General features: G+C 43.0%; 1 protein-coding gene across 1 annotated transcript in view; it reads right to left on the bottom strand.

Moving 5' to 3' along the window:
• The window catches only part of lig1 (ligase I, DNA, ATP-dependent), a 140,092-nt gene that overhangs the window by 14,043 nt on the left and 108,715 nt on the right, over positions 1 to 17,334 (bottom strand). Inside the window, exons 21-25 of the mRNA XM_034183730.1 lie at positions 12,654 to 12,760; positions 12,375 to 12,538; positions 11,437 to 11,519; positions 6,875 to 7,027; positions 2,321 to 2,374 (exon numbers count right to left, since the gene is read on the bottom strand). Coding sequence (XP_034039621.1) covers positions 2,321 to 2,374; positions 6,875 to 7,027; positions 11,437 to 11,519; positions 12,375 to 12,538; positions 12,654 to 12,760 — 561 coding nt within the window. The remainder of the gene's footprint in view (positions 1 to 2,320; positions 2,375 to 6,874; positions 7,028 to 11,436; positions 11,520 to 12,374; positions 12,539 to 12,653; positions 12,761 to 17,334) is intronic.

The raw sequence follows: 17,334 nt of genomic DNA, 5'->3' as shown, positions 1-17,334 counted from the left end.
GCCTTAAGAGTGTGCATATCATGAATGCTTGGTCTTGTTGGATTTGTGAGAATCTACTGAATCTACTGGTACCTTGTTTCCCATGTAACAATAAGAAATATACTCAAAACCTGGATGAATCTTTTTAGTCACATAACACTACTATTATTCTGAACACTACTGTACGTTTATGAATGAACAGGGAGCTTCCTAACGTCTTTACTGCTGTGCTGCAGCATGCAGGAGCTGCATCTGCTTGTCTTTTGCTCTCAATGCAGACACAGCAGCAAAACAAACACACCTCAACTGATTTATAACATTAAAATCAAGCCATAGACAGGTTCATAGTGCATTTAGATCAATCCCATGTGGTTTTATCTTTTGACGTTGATTTCTCGTTTGTATCGGTTGACTGTTAAACCCCTAAAACATGCTGTATTTTGCAGAGTTGCGCCTGTCAAAAATGCATGAAAGACATAGAAAAAAACATAAGAAGCACCTATTTCTTTGTATTATCAACTCTTTAATTTGGGTTTTTGTGCATTATTGTTGCGTGCGTTCATCATTGACAAATTTATTATTGAGTTAATTTTGTTTCGTGCTTTGAGTCATGAGAAAACACTCAAATAGTAATAATGATAATAATCATAATAGTTATTATTATTATTATATGTGGGGGAGGGTAGATTATAAATCATAGGACCCCTATGGTATAAGAAGGAATTAAATCTGTCTAATTCAGTGTGTGTGTTTGTGACGTCCGGCGTCGTTCAGGCATTTTGGATTAAACACTTGGACACCCCCCGGTCGTCCATGTCATAAAGCAGAATGATCCAAAGTGGTTACACACAGATTTTAGGGACTTGGCGTCTGTATTTATTGAGTTCCAGGGGAGGAAAAGTGGAAGCGGCTCCTGGATTCATTACAGCGTATCACCTCGGCGCTCAGAAGCGCGTGTATGTGCGTGCATGCAGAACCAATCGCCTGGCTGTTGGGAGTCACCTCAGTCTGTAGTACTGCACCCAAAGCAACACGGCCCCACAACGGGCCGGCTCTAATTCACCATCCATCACTTTCAGACAAAAGGGCTTCATTACACAACACTACAGCATGAGCTGCACTGGTGTGCTGGGAACAGGGTCCGACCGCCGGCTTAATCACTGTTTCACCGAGGGTGCACCAAGAGTCCACACGCTCAAACTTTAAAACACTACTATTGAGTCATTTTTGTGTAAACACTGTCTGGAACCGTCACCGCCGCCGGAGGTGATGTTTTCACTTCTATTTGTCGGCCCCTGAGGTTTGCAGAAATACTCAGAAGACTTTCAGAGAACTTCCACACACTCGGGAGCGAAGATTGATGGTTTCAGCAGTGACGAGGATTAGATTCTGCCTCTTCTGCCCCACCTTTGCAGAATCACGTGGCCTTGCAGGCAAAAGCCACATCTGACTCAGCGGCCGCCCAAAGATCACCACACAGCAACTACACGCTGCAATTTAACATCATCTTCACTGACATGTCTCTGGAACAGAACATCGCCAATTAAACTTCAGCACATCGCTCCTCAGAACATAAATCTTTTTTCTTCTTAGATAAGACTTTTTTAATACCAGTCTGAATGAAACTGATGTTCAACAACACAATAACACTGCATCGCATCTTACTCGTTCAAAGTGTCGCCGCTCTACGCGTTCCAGCAACGAGAGATTTCTTTGTTGTGCTACATTGTTTGTGTCACATAACGAGGCTTTTACTGAATTATAAACAGAGAGTAATATGAGATTTTGAATTGCTCTCAGAAGAAAACATGAATAAAATCTTGCCATATCTTAGTATCTACTACTATAAGCAACAGGTTTGTCATTGTGTCCCACAGCACCATGCATGCAAGGTTCTTGAAGTAAAGCAATAGCTCCACCTGGTGGACATTTACCATGAATGCCGGTACAACAGAATTTCTCCAAGAGCTGTAGTTTAAGACTTTTAAAAGACTGATTTCAGACATTTTAATACCAATTAAGGCCTTTTTTTTTTATTTTTTATTTTTTTTTTACAAATTCAATGCCATTTAAGACTTTTTAAACTTTTTAAAGAGAACCAAAATATTTTTATTGTTTCCTTATTCTATTGTGTGGGGGTGTAGAGATTTGAGCTGTACGTACCCAGACAGATATTTGACCTCAAAAAAGCAAAATGTCTTTTTTTTTTTAGCAGATAATTGTGCCAGTATGACAAAAAACTATTATTTCATGAGGTAAAACATGTGAAATCTTCTTTAAACCAGGTGAGTGAATGTTTAACTCCCCTTGTATGTGTGACAGTCACATTGTGCCACTTTACCTTTAAGAACTTGTAATGATGCTCCAGATCATCATCCTTGAAGCCTGTCCCAATCTGCAAGAGACAAAAGCAGAGATGAGACGCGCAGACTTAAACCTTCTTGTGCTCCCTCGTGGTGAGACAGCAGAGACGTTTGGCAGAGAGCGAATAAATCTAGACGAAACCCGAACCGCTTGTCTGCCTGCTTCGCCTCAAGCGTCGTGTCACCTCTCAAAAGACTCGAACCCTGTGAGGTACGAGTGTCTCCTAACTGGCTGTCATGCTGAGAGCTGGGAGACAAACTGCTGGGTTGTGATGTACAACAAATTTAGCATTTTCCACCTGCTGGATGCGTTTCATGTCCACAAGCAGCTTCATGTTTCTGTGTGTTCAACACAAAAATGCCTGGAGGCCTTTCATTATTCCTGCCATGGCGTCTTTACGTCGTGCTTCTCTGCAGCTTACATTGACCTTTGCATAGCGTTTGTTCCACTTGAATGGGCTGGGCATCCAATTGTGAAGTCCATAAGAATCTAACGGACATCATAATGAGCCTCTACACAGATACCGAGTGCTAATTGGTGTTCCTCAGGGATGCGTTCTGGTTTCTACATTGTTCAGTGTTTACATGGGCTAAGTGTTTGTTAGGGTAGCAGAAACCAGTGGCTCAGGTGCCACTGTTGGCGAGGAAAGGTTTACAGACCTCGTTTTCATGAACAATGCTGTGACCTTTTGAAATGAGTGGAAACTCTGACACCAGCACCTGAAAACCTGAGTGAGGAATCGGGTTGTCTGGGTTTGTGGAAAAAAGATTCAGGCTTTCGATGACTTTCAGGACCCAGTCACCAGAAGTGTATCTGTATACAGCAAAAGTGTTGAACCTGTAGAGACATTGTGTAGAGACCTGGCAGTGATATTTATGTCTCTGGGTCCTTGGCCTTTGAGAATGAGAGACCCCTGTGAAGAGCTTATGAGGTCTTGAGGCTGCTGGATAGAGGTGTCACATGATGGTGATGTTTTACCAGGAAACCAAAGGTCTAAGCCTTTAGGGTCCTGGTCCTATCTGTACGGGTGTGAGACTTTGACACCAATCAGTGGACCTTTTGGTACTTTGTCTCTTTGAAGGATCTGTGGGTCCTGAAATGACTTTATGGTAAACGAGTGGACACTTTGGGGGACTTGGATGAGGAGAGAGCATCAGTTTTGACATTTTGTCCATGTGGTGTGTTTGGTTATGGTCCAGCACGTTGATCGCTCAGTGCTGAGGACCCCATGATGTTGATGTGGCCTCTTGAGGGGGGCCGGTGGTGATGGTAGTGGTGTTGTTGGTGGGGGGTTGTTAACAGACATTATGCTGAACTGTATTTATTTTTCCGTGGACACCAGACATCACCAACTACTATATTAGAGTCAGCACAAGTGTGAGAATGAATGAGGTGCTGTGCTAGTTTCCTGATTCCGGTGTGACACGTGGACAGTCTTATGGTTGTAACCCAGAACTCACTTTTCTGTTTGGTTTGCAGCAGCAGAACTTCACAAGGACACTGGAGCAGGACGTACTGATGAGGCTCCACTGGGGAGATGGAAATGTGGGTTAAATGCTGCTTTTAGCTGTAGCCTCAAAGTAAAGTTCCTCAAAGTTTAATGTCTCAAGGACAACAACCTTACGTCCATGCATCCGTTCCTTTATCCTATGGCTGACACGGAGGTTCTGCAGTCACGTGACACGCATCCCAAACCCGTATTTGACTTGAATTTAGACGTACAAGGGAAGGAAAGATGAATGAGACTGAAAGGTGGATTAGTACGACATCAGCAGTGCCGCCAGCAAGGCCGCGCGTGCCGAGCCTGAAGGTGAAGCTTTCAATTTACAAGTCAATTGACTTTCCAAGCCTCTCCTGTGGTCACGGACTCACAGACCGGTTGAGATCACAGACACAAGGGGCCAAGATGAGTTTCCTTTTCAGGTTGGCCTCTGGACCCAGCTGAGGAGTTCTGACATTCCAAGGAGCTCAGAGGTCAAAACGCTGCTCAGTCATTGTTCAAAAAATAAAAAAATAAAATGCTGAGGTTGTTTGGGTGAGTTGACATCTGCATCTGACACACTGTAACCGGTCCAACACCCCGGGACCAGAAATTATTTAAGGCAGGGGTGCCCAACCTTTTTTGAATCAAGATCTACTTTTAAAGTTGACAGTGTATTGAGATCTACCGAGCCAATGTAATAACAATATAATAACAATTTTCTGGCAGGTTTTAACAATAATAATGTATCATTGAAGTAAATGTGCATGGTGGAAAAGAATAAGCACAAGTAGGGTTAGGACTGGCCTCAAGTTGGAAAAGTTGTTCCCTACCTTAGTGGGACTTCTGGCCCAGAGAGGAAGAAGCTGGTCTCTCATAGTCCGGACAGTAGGAGCTGAGTGCAGCCGTAATCAGGCACTCAGACTCTCTGTCTGCATTAGAGTCCAGATTTGGACGTTCATGTCAGGTGTTGCTCTGGATTTGAGCTCAGTGTCATTTTTCAGTGTGAGGATCCAGGTTGAAGAGTGACGCCACTTTGGATGATATACAGTCTACATCTATATTTTCCCCAAATGGAAAACAGAGAAAACTGACAACAGGCTCTTTGGAGGCAAAGTCAATGAAGCGCCTGTCAAATTCTGACAAGATGCTGTGCACGTGACCATCATAACGTGCACTCTTAGGATCCAAGTTCTTTGTCCGGGTGCTTAAGTTCTGTGTCCATGTGTGGAAAGTTCTGCAGGTCACACTGTTGCAATCTGCTTGATATCACATGTAATACGCTTTCAAACTTGCTTTCAAATCCAAAAGCTGTGCATGTTCAGCATGATTTGAACATTTCAGAAATTCTTTAATTTCAGGTAGAAGACTGTTCCAGAAAAGGCTGGATCGAAAGGCACAGGACGTGCAGGAGCCGGGAAAAAAAAAAAAAAAAAAAAAAAATCACAGGACGTGCAGGAGCCAAAAAAAAAAAAAAAGATGAAAAAAAATCATGGGAATGTGCAGGAGACCTGGAGAAAAAACAAAAAACAAAAAAAAACACGCTTGTGTGCCGTGGCGGCTGCTGTATCAACTGCATTACGTTACTAAGCCGGATATATAGATTTGTAACACAAAACTGTTAAAAGGGGTAATAGAGGTAAGTGCAAAGATGATTGAATCTATCATTGGAGCAGTAAACTAATCACTCCTTGTGAACATCACGCAGAACGCTGCTGCGTTCAGGTACCGTCAGAAATTACAGGACTTCTTTGTTGTTTCAAACTCAGCTGTTGCTTGTGGCAGGTGTGTGGTTTTTGTTTTATTTCTGGTAAAAAAAAATTCATTATATCCACACAAAAGATTAATTCTGGTCTATATAAGGTGCCTGAGCCCAGTGAAGCAGACCCCCCCACCCACATAAAAAATAATCCAAGCAAACAAGTTATAATTTTCGACAGTACCTGAACGCAGCAGCGATCTGTGCGGTGTTCATACGGACTGATCAATTTACTGCTCTGATGATATATTCAACCTTCTTTACACTTATATTTATTACTCCTTTTGACAGTTTTGTGTTATAAATCAAAATATATGGTTTAGTAATGTAACAGTGATACAGCAGCCACCAGACCTCTGCTGAGCCACCTAACGTCTGTGTGGAACAGATGTGTGTCTCCTCCAGCTGTGAACAGAATAAACGTGTCCTCAGACTCTCGGCCCGAACAGAACACTGCAATCTTGTTCTCCACATTCATCACTCTTCGTATTTATGGACCATGAATCATTGTGCTGCTCGCCGACTTTTCAATTCTTCAGCTTTTCGAGCAAGCAGAGGGGATTTAGCCGGGTTAGCATTAGAAATTAGCATCGTATTTCAAATGCCGCTCCAAATTCCCTTTCTTCAGTAAAGCCACATTTACACTGCAGATAAGACGGATGGATTTGCCATTCAAATAAATCAAAAATAATACAAGATGAAAATTATCATTTTTTTGTTTCTCATCTACCACAGAAGAAGAGCTCTTCTTCCTCGCTGGCGTTTCACAGCAGCCGGTGTCCTTGTTGGTGCGTTGATGCCACCTGCTGCATCAGTCTGGTATAGCAGCACTAGATCTTTTCGAGTCCATGGACAGATTTTTTTTTTTTTCCATGCGATCGACTGGAACTCAGCCCGTGATCAACCACGCCAGATTTAAGGTATTACAAATTTGTCCTGAAAACATCCGAGGAATCCAGAAGAACTGGAGGATGAGCTTCAGCCGCCACCATCCAGACCCAATTAAATTATCAGAATAAACCTGTGATCAATTAGACGGAGCAACAAGTCTGTCATTTTTTTCCTCTTCACCAAAGCGGGATGCAGAAGAGGCTGAACGTGTGCCATGTGGTGAAGTGCACACAGTCACGCACGCTGCACGACAGGCTTAACACGTCCACACCTGCACGCACTCAGCAGCACACACGGTCCGCAGCGTCAACACATACCAAACAAATATAAACTCTCACGTCAAACTAGCACCGTTTCACCTCCACATCCAAACGTGAACACACAAACAGACGGACACACACCTTACAGACCGACTGGAACTCCTCGTTCTCCTCGTCGTAGCAGGCTAGCAGGAAGCCTCCGTAGGTGCCGGCCCGCTTGCCTTTCCCCAGGTAGGCTCCGATCACACACAGGTCCACGGTGTCGCCCACGCCCTCCAGGTAGTCCTTCTTCAGCTGGAAAGGGAAAGGTTTTTAATTTGGGACAAAACAAATCCTGCAGATTCAGGGATAAAAGTCACCAGAGGATGATGGGAGGTGGAGTGAACCTGTTTATAACCAAATGATGGACCGGATTCAATAAAACTAACTGCGGTTAGTACGACCACATATCCTACTGCTAACCAAAGGTAGCCTTTTTTCCCCCTCAAACAGCAACTAGTCAAACGGGTCTAAACCACCAGCTTAACATAACAGTGGGTGATTTTTTTTTTTTTTAAATGTCTGGTGTTTCATCTCTTTTACTGTCTGTAATGTATAAAACACATTTATACGTACATCGTGAAAGTGTGATACAAATAAAATTAGAATCAACAATAATGTTCCACATCCAAAAAACTCCTGTAATTCCTATAAACCTTTTCACTGTTTGGTGGATCTGTCAGTATTATTATAATCATCATCTGACCATCAAAGTCTATTTTGATAAATGATGTGTTTAAGATATTTACTGCCAAGTGTCCAGTGACTGAAAGCGTCTTTGGTCCTGGGTCTCTTTGGAGGATCCTGCAGGAAGGACTTTCAAACAAGAGGTTACTTAGTGAGAATCCGATGAGGAGGATAGTCACCAGCGCTTTGAGGGAGCGTTGACTACGACATTTTCCCCACTTGGTGCACTTCTCGGTTCGTAATCCAGCACAGAGGTGACTGAGTGTGGAGAAGACCAAGAACACGCCCACATCCAGCAGACAGAGGGTTACTGGGGCTGGTTCTCTGCCTGGGTGGTTGCTGTGGGTGATTCCACGGTGCAGTGCATGAGGTGACGTGCGGCGCATTCTGCCAGACTCGACTAAAATATTTCCCAAAAAAGAAGTCTGACTTGTGAGTATTTGTTCCTTTTTGATCATTGTGATGAAGAAGTTTTAATAGCTGCTTCACACTGATTACAGGCAGCTTTAACGACTTTTCAAACTCTGGATCCTGTCCTGGTTTTAAGGAACTAACCGCATCTGGTTATTAAGTCATTTGTTTTACTGTCGTTTACAACTGTACGATTTTAAAGACGGTATGGTAAAAGGAAAAACAGACACCTCAACCTGGACAGGATGCACATCAGACACAGGTCACCTCCCCGGGGCACGCCGGCCCCTGCTTGGAGCCGGGGAACTGGGTCAGTGCTAGTAAAGTGTTCTGTCTGAGGATTGTGTCATTTCAGCTCCACTGTGGAGACGTAAAGAGGAAAAAGAACAAAGATGGTCACTGTTCAAACAGACAGAGTGCACGTGTGAGCAGGTTCTCTTTTTCAAAAGGTCACGCTGCAGACCCGGACCTCTGGTTCACGCACTCGAACCAGAGATCAGCCCGGTGTCGCCAACCGAACCGTCCGCCCCTAAAAATCAGTCCACCTGCCTTCATTGCACATGCGTCATGTCAGAGCTCAGCAGCTCGTCTGAGACGGAGTCTCTTCAGCCAAAGAGATCAAATGGATTAATGTGATTATTAACCATCAGAATTAAAACCTCTTAAATTCTAAAGTCAGTTTTAAGCAGAAACGAGGTGAAACTTGTGACACTTTGAAATGACTGATGCACAGTGAATGCATCAGCTAGCAGCCCGTGTAGTTGTGGAGCTCAGATCACTTCCTCCATCTTTTAATCTGAAATAATGCTGAATTTATGTGGAAATGATTGTTGTAGAAAAGCCTCAGATATCTGTGGCTGAGACAGATGATGACTGGAGGCAGTTTGAAACAGAAACAATCAGGTCAAATCCAACCTTCAAGAATCAGTTTGGCTTTCACTTTGCATGGTAGAGTTTTAACTTGCACTTGTAGATGTAGTGACGAACTGTGTTAACTGACAATGGTTGTCAGTGTTCCTGAGCCCACACGGTAAGACCCTTTACACAATGATGTCAGTTTTTAATGCAGTGCCGCCTGAGGGATTGAAGGTCACGGGCATTCAATGTTGTTTTTCGGCCTTGCCACTTACGTGTAGAAAGTTCTCCAGATTCTCTGAATCTTCTGATTATTTTATGGACTGTAGACGATGGAATCCCTAAATTCCTTGCAAGTGAACATTAAGAAACATTATTCTTAAACTGTTGGACTATTTTTTCACACAGTTGTTCACAAAGTGGTGATCCTCACCCCATCTTTGCTTGTAAACGGCTGAGTCTTTTGGGGATGCTCCTTTTATACCCAATCATGACACTCACCTGCTTCCAATTAGGTTTTCTTTGAACATTCATCAACTTTCCCAGTCTTTTGTTGCCCCGTCCCAACTTTTTTGAAATGTGTTGCAGGCATCCATTTCAAAATGAGCAAATATTTGCACAAAAACAATAAAGTTTATCAGTTTGAACATTAAATATCTTGTCTTTGTGGTGTATTCAACTGAATATAGGTTGAAGAGGATTTGAAAATCATTGTATTCTGCTTTTATTTACATTTTACACAACGTCCCAACTTCATTGGAATTGGGGTTATAACGGTGGATCCAGATGATGTCAAGGAGGCGTGTTTGTTTATTTTTAAACAATTCAAGTTCAGTGATTTTATTTATAACCCTTTTTTTCTCTCTGAACTTTACAATAACGTAGCAGCAGGTCTGGAATAGCGGACATACGTAAGTTTACATACACTTCAGCAACACACTGAAAAATCAGGTGGTAACTCCTGATCATCCCTTATGGTGACGCCACGTTTCCACTCAACCAACCAGCACGTATGTTGAATCAGCTCGAATGACTACATTAACAAAAATCTAGACAACATGAACAATCACAGAGCCAAACAGCTGTTAGTCTGTGTGTGTGATATCTTGACAGAGACTTTGTACATCATTGTGAAACTGGATATACAAAATCATCTCATGGAGGCTAAGGACAAGTTTGAAGCTGAGCGGATTTCAGTTGTGAGTGTGGCCACCCGAGGGCAGAGTCTGTGAGACCTTGTTTATGCAGTAAAGTGTCAAGGATGGAGATCAAACTTACTACTGAAGATGAGAGGTTTCATAGGAAAAGCTGAAAACAGTTTAAATTGCTGGCAGATGTATTCATATGTATGTGACTGCTTGCTAGCTGGTGTGCAAAAAGCACTCGCACAAGCTGCCTTTTGCACACACTTATTCAAAAATCCTGCTGTATTGATTTTGACTTTGCAAGTGTCTTCGAGGCCTCGAATTAAAGCCTGTTATTTTGACAATCTGTCAATTCTTTCACTTTATTTCCACAAACAGCCTCAGACAGTTTGATCTAAAATCCTTTTTGCCGCAACACAGGCAAGAGAACGGAGTTACTCTGGTTATCTGTGTAAGCTAAAACTTACAGATGTCTCCCACTCACGTTGTCTTCCTTTCTCCACTGGGAACTGGAAAAAAAAATTACCTTTTGCGACTGCTTCAGTGATTACAGCAGAAAACAAAACACTATATCATTTATCCATGTGAACTAATGCTGTGTATATATTGTGCAACGGGAGCGGAGGTCGCTGTTCAAACGAGACTGTAGTGACCAACTAACCCCTAATGACACAAGCTCATCATTCAAAAGCTTTTATCATCATCAACCATCAATTTCTGGAATGTTCTGTGCTGGTTAAACAGGCTTTTTAAATTGATTTACATCAACTGGTGAGAAAACTGACAATAATAATCTTGTGAATATTATTAAAATAATGTTTCATGGAAATATAAATAACACCATAATTGACTTTTATTTGAAAAAATGAAATGTGTAGTTGGAAAAATGAGTTTTTTGCCACGGTGTATGTAAACCTTTGCCCACTACAGCAGACGTCCAAAATTCTAGCAGATGTAAATTTACTAAAATTTTACAAAATGACAATACATGATGTTCAAAGGATCAGATTCACAAATGTGCACTTGTAGTTGAAGCCTAATAAATAAATAAATAAATAAATAATAATAAATAATAATAATAATAATTGGCCAGAAGGAAAGAAGCCGAATCACCTGACAGCAGAAGACATGCTTTTCCATTCGGCTTTGTGCAAAAGTTTTAGGCACACAACATGTGTCACATTTGCAACAGAAATTGCCTTCACATCTACTGCACATAATCACACATAATCAGAAGGTGGTCACAGGTTGTAATCCCTGACGGTGCTGCAGCTCATCAGTACGCACGGCGTCAGACGCCGTATCATCGTATTACAGTGGTGTCCAAAGTATTCCAGAAAGGGCCAAACATTACTTTGAGCAGATGGGACGAGTCCATCAGTGAAATCGCCTGCTGGACTCAGTGGCTGCAAAGAAAACCTTTCTGGAGCACTTTGGACACCACGGCTGAATGACAACATAAACAACAGTGTGGCCTTAATGTGCAACTTCTTTTTGACATTCACAAAATTCAGCAATGACTGCACCTGTTGCAAGGCCACGTGTACGACCACAATATTTACACACCTTGAGCCAGTTGTGAGAACGTTTGGCGATTTCGTAAGTGGCATCTTTCTCCAGAGTTTTCACCATCAGACCCTCACAGGAATCTGAACAACAACAACAAGTGTTAAAAAAAATTCAGTTGATGTTGGAGTTCCAAAGAAAGTTTTTGAGCCGCACACAGTTGTGTTCTTCTGTGGTTCGAGTTCTTCTTACAGGCAGAAAAAAAAATAAAATACAAATAAAACTGGTTCAGGCCAAACAAAGAAACAAGAACCACACAGACAATTTACACATGAAGGCCACAGAAAAACACACAGAGACAACAACACACACACGCAGAGACAACAACACACACACGCAGAGACAACAACACGCAGAGACAACAACACGCAGAGACAACAACACACACACACACGCAGAGACAACAACACGCAGAGACAACAACACACACACACACGCAGAGACAACAACACGCAGAGACAACACACACACACACGCAGAGACAACAACACGCAGAGACAACAACACACACACACGCAGAGACAACAACACGCAGAGACAACAACACGCACACACGCAGAGACAACAACACGCACACACGCAGAGACAACAGGCAAGGAAACAAGTACACAAAGACAGAGTGGTCTGAAAGTTTTGTCACACACGTGGACACACAGAATCATGCACACACAAATACACAATCATACACACAATCATGCATGCACATGCACACAACTACACACACACGCAATTATGCATGCATGCATCGCGCACACACACACACACACACGCAATTATGCATGCATGCATCGCGCACACACACACACACACACACACACACAGGCAGGTGTGCACACACAAAGGTTCAAGACGCACAGGGACAGCAGATGAGGACACAAGTAGACAGAGACAGAGTAGTCACACACAATATAAGCGTGCACGCTCACACGAACACACACCTCGAACAGACTGCTCCAGGAACTCTGCGATGGCGTCTGTGTTGTTGGAGTCGATTGATCGGGCGAAGACAAACTCTCCCTCCACCTCCGAGAAGCTTTCTCTCAGCAGAGCGCGCCGCCGACACAGCGGCTGTCGCACCAGGGACTGCACACACACAAACGCACTTCATTACAGACGGCAAACAAACAAACAAACCTGCAGGCGCCCTTACAACCGCTTCATCTTCAGAGGTTGCAGCCACCAAACGACAAGGATGAAGTGTCATCGCTCAAACTAACAAACAGCACACAGAAACCCACACCGCCAAGTCCAGCCACGAGGACGAGATGAAGAGTACTGAGCCTACATCTGATGTCCCTCTGGGCCTGGCTGGAGGGACATTTTCCTGATGAAAACAGGTATCACCTTGACAACGCAGACATAAAAATAGAATCCAGGCTCGACTCTGTTCCACTCCAACATGGACCATGTGACCGGTCAGTCAGCAGGCGCTCAATCCAGTCACAGCCGTAGAAGCTTCTCACAGGTTTTTTGGTGGCTTCCTTCACTCCTCTCCTTTGTGCACGGTCCCTCAGCCTGAGGCTCTACTCTTTACAGTTCTTCATAACCAAATTAACTGAACCGCACAGAGCAATCAGTGGTTTGGAAACGTTCTCGTGTCCAACCCTGGACTTCTACGGAAGCACACTGCATTCACTGGATACATTTTTTTAATCCAGTGAATGCAGTGTGTTTCTGTGGACTTCACTGAAGCCTACCAGCTATAAAAACCATGTGATCTTGTCCTTTCACATGACCGGGACAGGTGCTTCTGAAAGTCCAGGATTCTCAGCAGGATTTTTCCTCAGCGTAATGGGATGGAAAATCACGTTAAGAAGCCGGGGGTTCGGGGACTGCTTAGCCTTTGACCCTGCTGAAGCTTTTGCTTTATCGGCTTATAAAAGGCCTTCTTTAGTGTTTTTAAACTTAAAAATGTGGAGTAATCAGAAATTAATCTTGAAGTAAAAAAAAACAAAAAACAAAAAACCAACATTTGGAAGGATTTTCTATAGTAAACTGCTGTGTATAAAGTCGCTCCAGTGTAGTGACACACATTTCTACACTTTTCCATGTTTTGGTGTGATGCCTCTTTCTTTTGGCTTTAAAGTAAGGCTGTAACAAAGATTAAAAAAAAACAAAAACTATGGCTTTATTGAACAAAATTTGGCCCTCAAAATGCAGGCAACAGTGTTTCAGAGGGATATAAATGTAAAATGTTACTTTGGTCCCAGCTTGGAGAACTGCTGTGCTCAGACTGGAGCGCTGAGACTCACTGGGATAAATTCTCCCCGACAGAATGGAGGACGTCTCATTTTGGGGGAAAACAGCTTTTTTTTTTCAGATGAGGTTGTAGTTTGTTTTACAATGTTTGGACAGAGGTGTCATTTAATTTAAAACGGTGATTCGCTTTGAAGTTATTGATTGTGGAATGATCCATCTTTCCACCTCGGCAGAGAGCCGCAGCAAATCCCACAACACACACAGACACAGAGCAGAGGATATTATCATTATTATTAATATTTTCATGAGGGGCACCAACTTCAGTTTAGGAACCAGAGAAGCAGGAGATATTAAGGTTCCAGTCCACGGCAGAGAACCACACTGTTGGCTGCGCCACAAAAAAGGCACGTTAATGACAAATGAATAAAAACTGTCCGTGTGAAGTTGTGGATGAAAAAATGTCCCATTTAGAGACTTTAATCAGCAGAAAAGGCAGGCTGATGAATAAATTGTGGATGCGATGGTTCTACACCAGAACCAGCGGCTCCACAATCAACATTGAGAAATGATTATTCTCCCGTTGCACACCCTCAAAAACAACAGAATGGAACAACTGCAGTGTAATTTTTTTATTATAGGAGCGTAGTGGAGCGTACGTATGCTGGTGAGAACCCTGAAGTCATGTCTGGGTTTATTTTCATTAACTACAACCCCAATTCCAATGAAGTTGTGGTGTATTCAACTGAATATAGGTTGAAGAGGATTTGCAAATCATTGTGTTCTGTTTTTATTTACATTTTACACAACATCCAAACTTTTTTTTTCAAATTATGACTGAGAATTTTTTTATTGAATGTTGTAATATGAGTAGCCTTGGTCACCACCAGACCACAGCTTGGGAAAAAAAAAAAAAAAAAAAATGACAAATAAGGTCATAAACCTCAGAAAAATTATAAACTACACGTTTTGAATGAGAAAGAGATTAAACAGTCATAAATCAGTGTCTCTCTCTCTCTCCTTGTGTGAAGGCCTGAATGACGGAGGTGTAAACCAGCGTCATTTTGAATTTGAAATGGGTTTTAAAGTAGAAGATGCAGTGACTCCTGTTGATCCCTAGATGACCCTATTGACCCCTAGATGAAAATACATGTACTATGAACTTGTTAATGACTTTTTTTTTTTTTTTTAAGCAGGAGCAGCTGAGTGAAGTCACAATACTTCAGAAACCAGTGTGAGACTCTCACATCATCGACTGCACCATCAGAGCTAAAAGTCTGGAACCGATCTGGGTTTGATGACAAGGGCAGAAATCAGACAAAGGTCCGATTGTTTGAGTTTGCTGTAAAGTGGGAGTTATCAAGAGTGGCAGTGGAACAAATCCCGTTCTGAGACCTGTGCAGCTGCAGAGGACTCTGTGGATCTGCAAATAAACCCCAAAGGGCGTGGCGACCATGGAAATATAGACCTGGAATGGACGTGCGCGCCTCAATCTATTAGCGTCACTCAGGACAGGAAGGCGCCATTACTAAGGGTGGAAATGTGCAGCTCATCAATAATAAACTGACCGTTTTTTTTACACTAGTGTCACTATTTCTTAATGGATTTTAATAAAAGTAGGCTTGTTTTAAAGCCCTTTAATTGCTCTTTCTAATGAACCCATACATGACTGGGTGGAAAAAAAAAATGTTTTATGTAAAGTGTGGAAATTTGGGGAAAATATTCCATTCTGTTCATTTACTGTGATTTTTTTTTTCCTGTCATCATAATTCTCGATGGATTTTTATAAATGAAGCCTTGTAAGTTGTATTCAAGCTGATTAAAAGCTCTAATGAACCCATACATGCCTGGATAAAAAATCCTTATGTATTAAAATATAAATCTGAAGTATGCCTTGACATTGTGCTCATTTATCTTGCTGCTTTTTCCACTGTAGTATTATTGCATATGCATATACTATATATGATTTTTACTAACATTTTATTCCAAGTAGATATAAAGCCATTCAGAAATTATGACTTTTGACCCTCAGTCAGGGTCAAAAGTACCTCCTCCATCCCCTCCAACCACACTGTTAAAATTTAAATGCCGCCTGTGACCACATGTACATATCATAAATATATTTAAACATTTTTGTTTCCATATTTGTATGCATGTGAACGCAGCTTAATGAAAAGAACTTATGGCGTTGAGTTATAGTCTCAGTATATCAATATTAAATAACTTTAAAATAGACATTTGTTTTACATAATTACATTAAGGCTCTTGGACAGTTCATTTTAGTGCAGTTGATGCTGAAGCTCTGGCTGCCTTTTCCCCTCATTTCACTTCTGTTTAACAGGTGTCTTAACTGGCTCAAGGCTCTCTCTCCATCCTTCGTAATGGCCGCAGTGCAGCACGCCGCGAGTCACGTGACGCCCATTCCAAGTCTCTATTTCCATGGTGGCGACGTCTTACAGGGCCTGGACTTGGCTCCGTTGAGACATCAGGACTGGGACGGTGTGTTCAGTCCCTGAATGGAACGGAGGGTCAAAGTGCCCTTGAGCCAGAGGGTGAACACGAACCCCCGCTCAGCCACACAGAGCGTCAGAGTGAGGAAACAGAGCAGACAGTGGCTTCAAACCGTGACTGAGTGAACTCACTGAGCCACAATTATAAACAAAGTCAAAACGAAAAGAAACATCTGGAGCCAAAAACATCCAAAGACGGCGACAGAAGACAGTGCTGTTCTGTGACCTCTGACCTTGGGGGGAACCTGAACGCCCCTCTGAGTGTGCACAAGTGACAAAAAACATGAGGCTGTGACCAAAATGCTTCAGCAGCCAAAGCGGGCGAGCATTCGCCTGCAGTCACGTGCGGTGGCTCAGCGGTAAAACTGGCGCAGTGCTGCAGGTAATATGAGAAGTTTATGACCCATAAACCGCTTCACAGAGCGCTCGGGCAGCACGGCATCAAGAAACCACTGAGAGCTTGTAGAATTTCTCTCCCGTCTCGTTTGCCGCCTTCACCTGCGATTTGTTGGCGCTCACTGATGTGTTTTGCGTCGTACAGCAGGTGCAATAACACAGACTGTACACTCACTGCCCAAACACTAAACCCTGATCCTGTCAGGAATCTACCGCCACCTGCTGGCAGGTTTGAGCACAGCTGCACCGAGCAACGGCGGATGGGCCAAATCAGACATATGAGGCGACGGTGCCGGAGGCTTTGGCAGTAAAACGGGAATCAGCCGTGTGACTCTGGGGAGGAAAAGCAACAGCAAGCAGCAAATAAACATTATGTGACACGCCTACAGAGACAAATACACCAAAACGACAGCAACTCCATAACAGCAGAGAAGCGGCAATAAACACCACAATTTAACAGTTACTGGCACCCTTTTAATTATGCAATTCTGCTTCCGTCCACCAGGGAACAGCTGCAGATCACCGACTGACAGACAGACAGACACAGACAGACACAGACAGACACAGACAGACAGACAGACAGAGACACACACAGACAGACAGAGACACACACACACAGACAGACACAGACAGACAGACAGACAGACAGACAGACAGACACACACACAGACAGACACACACACAGACAGACACAGACAGACAGACACACAGACAGACAGACACACAGACAGACACAGACAGACAGACACAGACAGACACAGACACACAGACACACACAGACAGACACAGACAGACA

Source organism: Thalassophryne amazonica, chromosome 12, assembly GCF_902500255.1.
Source record: "Thalassophryne amazonica chromosome 12, fThaAma1.1, whole genome shotgun sequence".
NCBI lineage: Eukaryota > Metazoa > Chordata > Actinopteri > Batrachoidiformes > Batrachoididae > Thalassophryne > Thalassophryne amazonica.
This window is presented reverse-complemented; position numbering and strand designations above follow the sequence as displayed.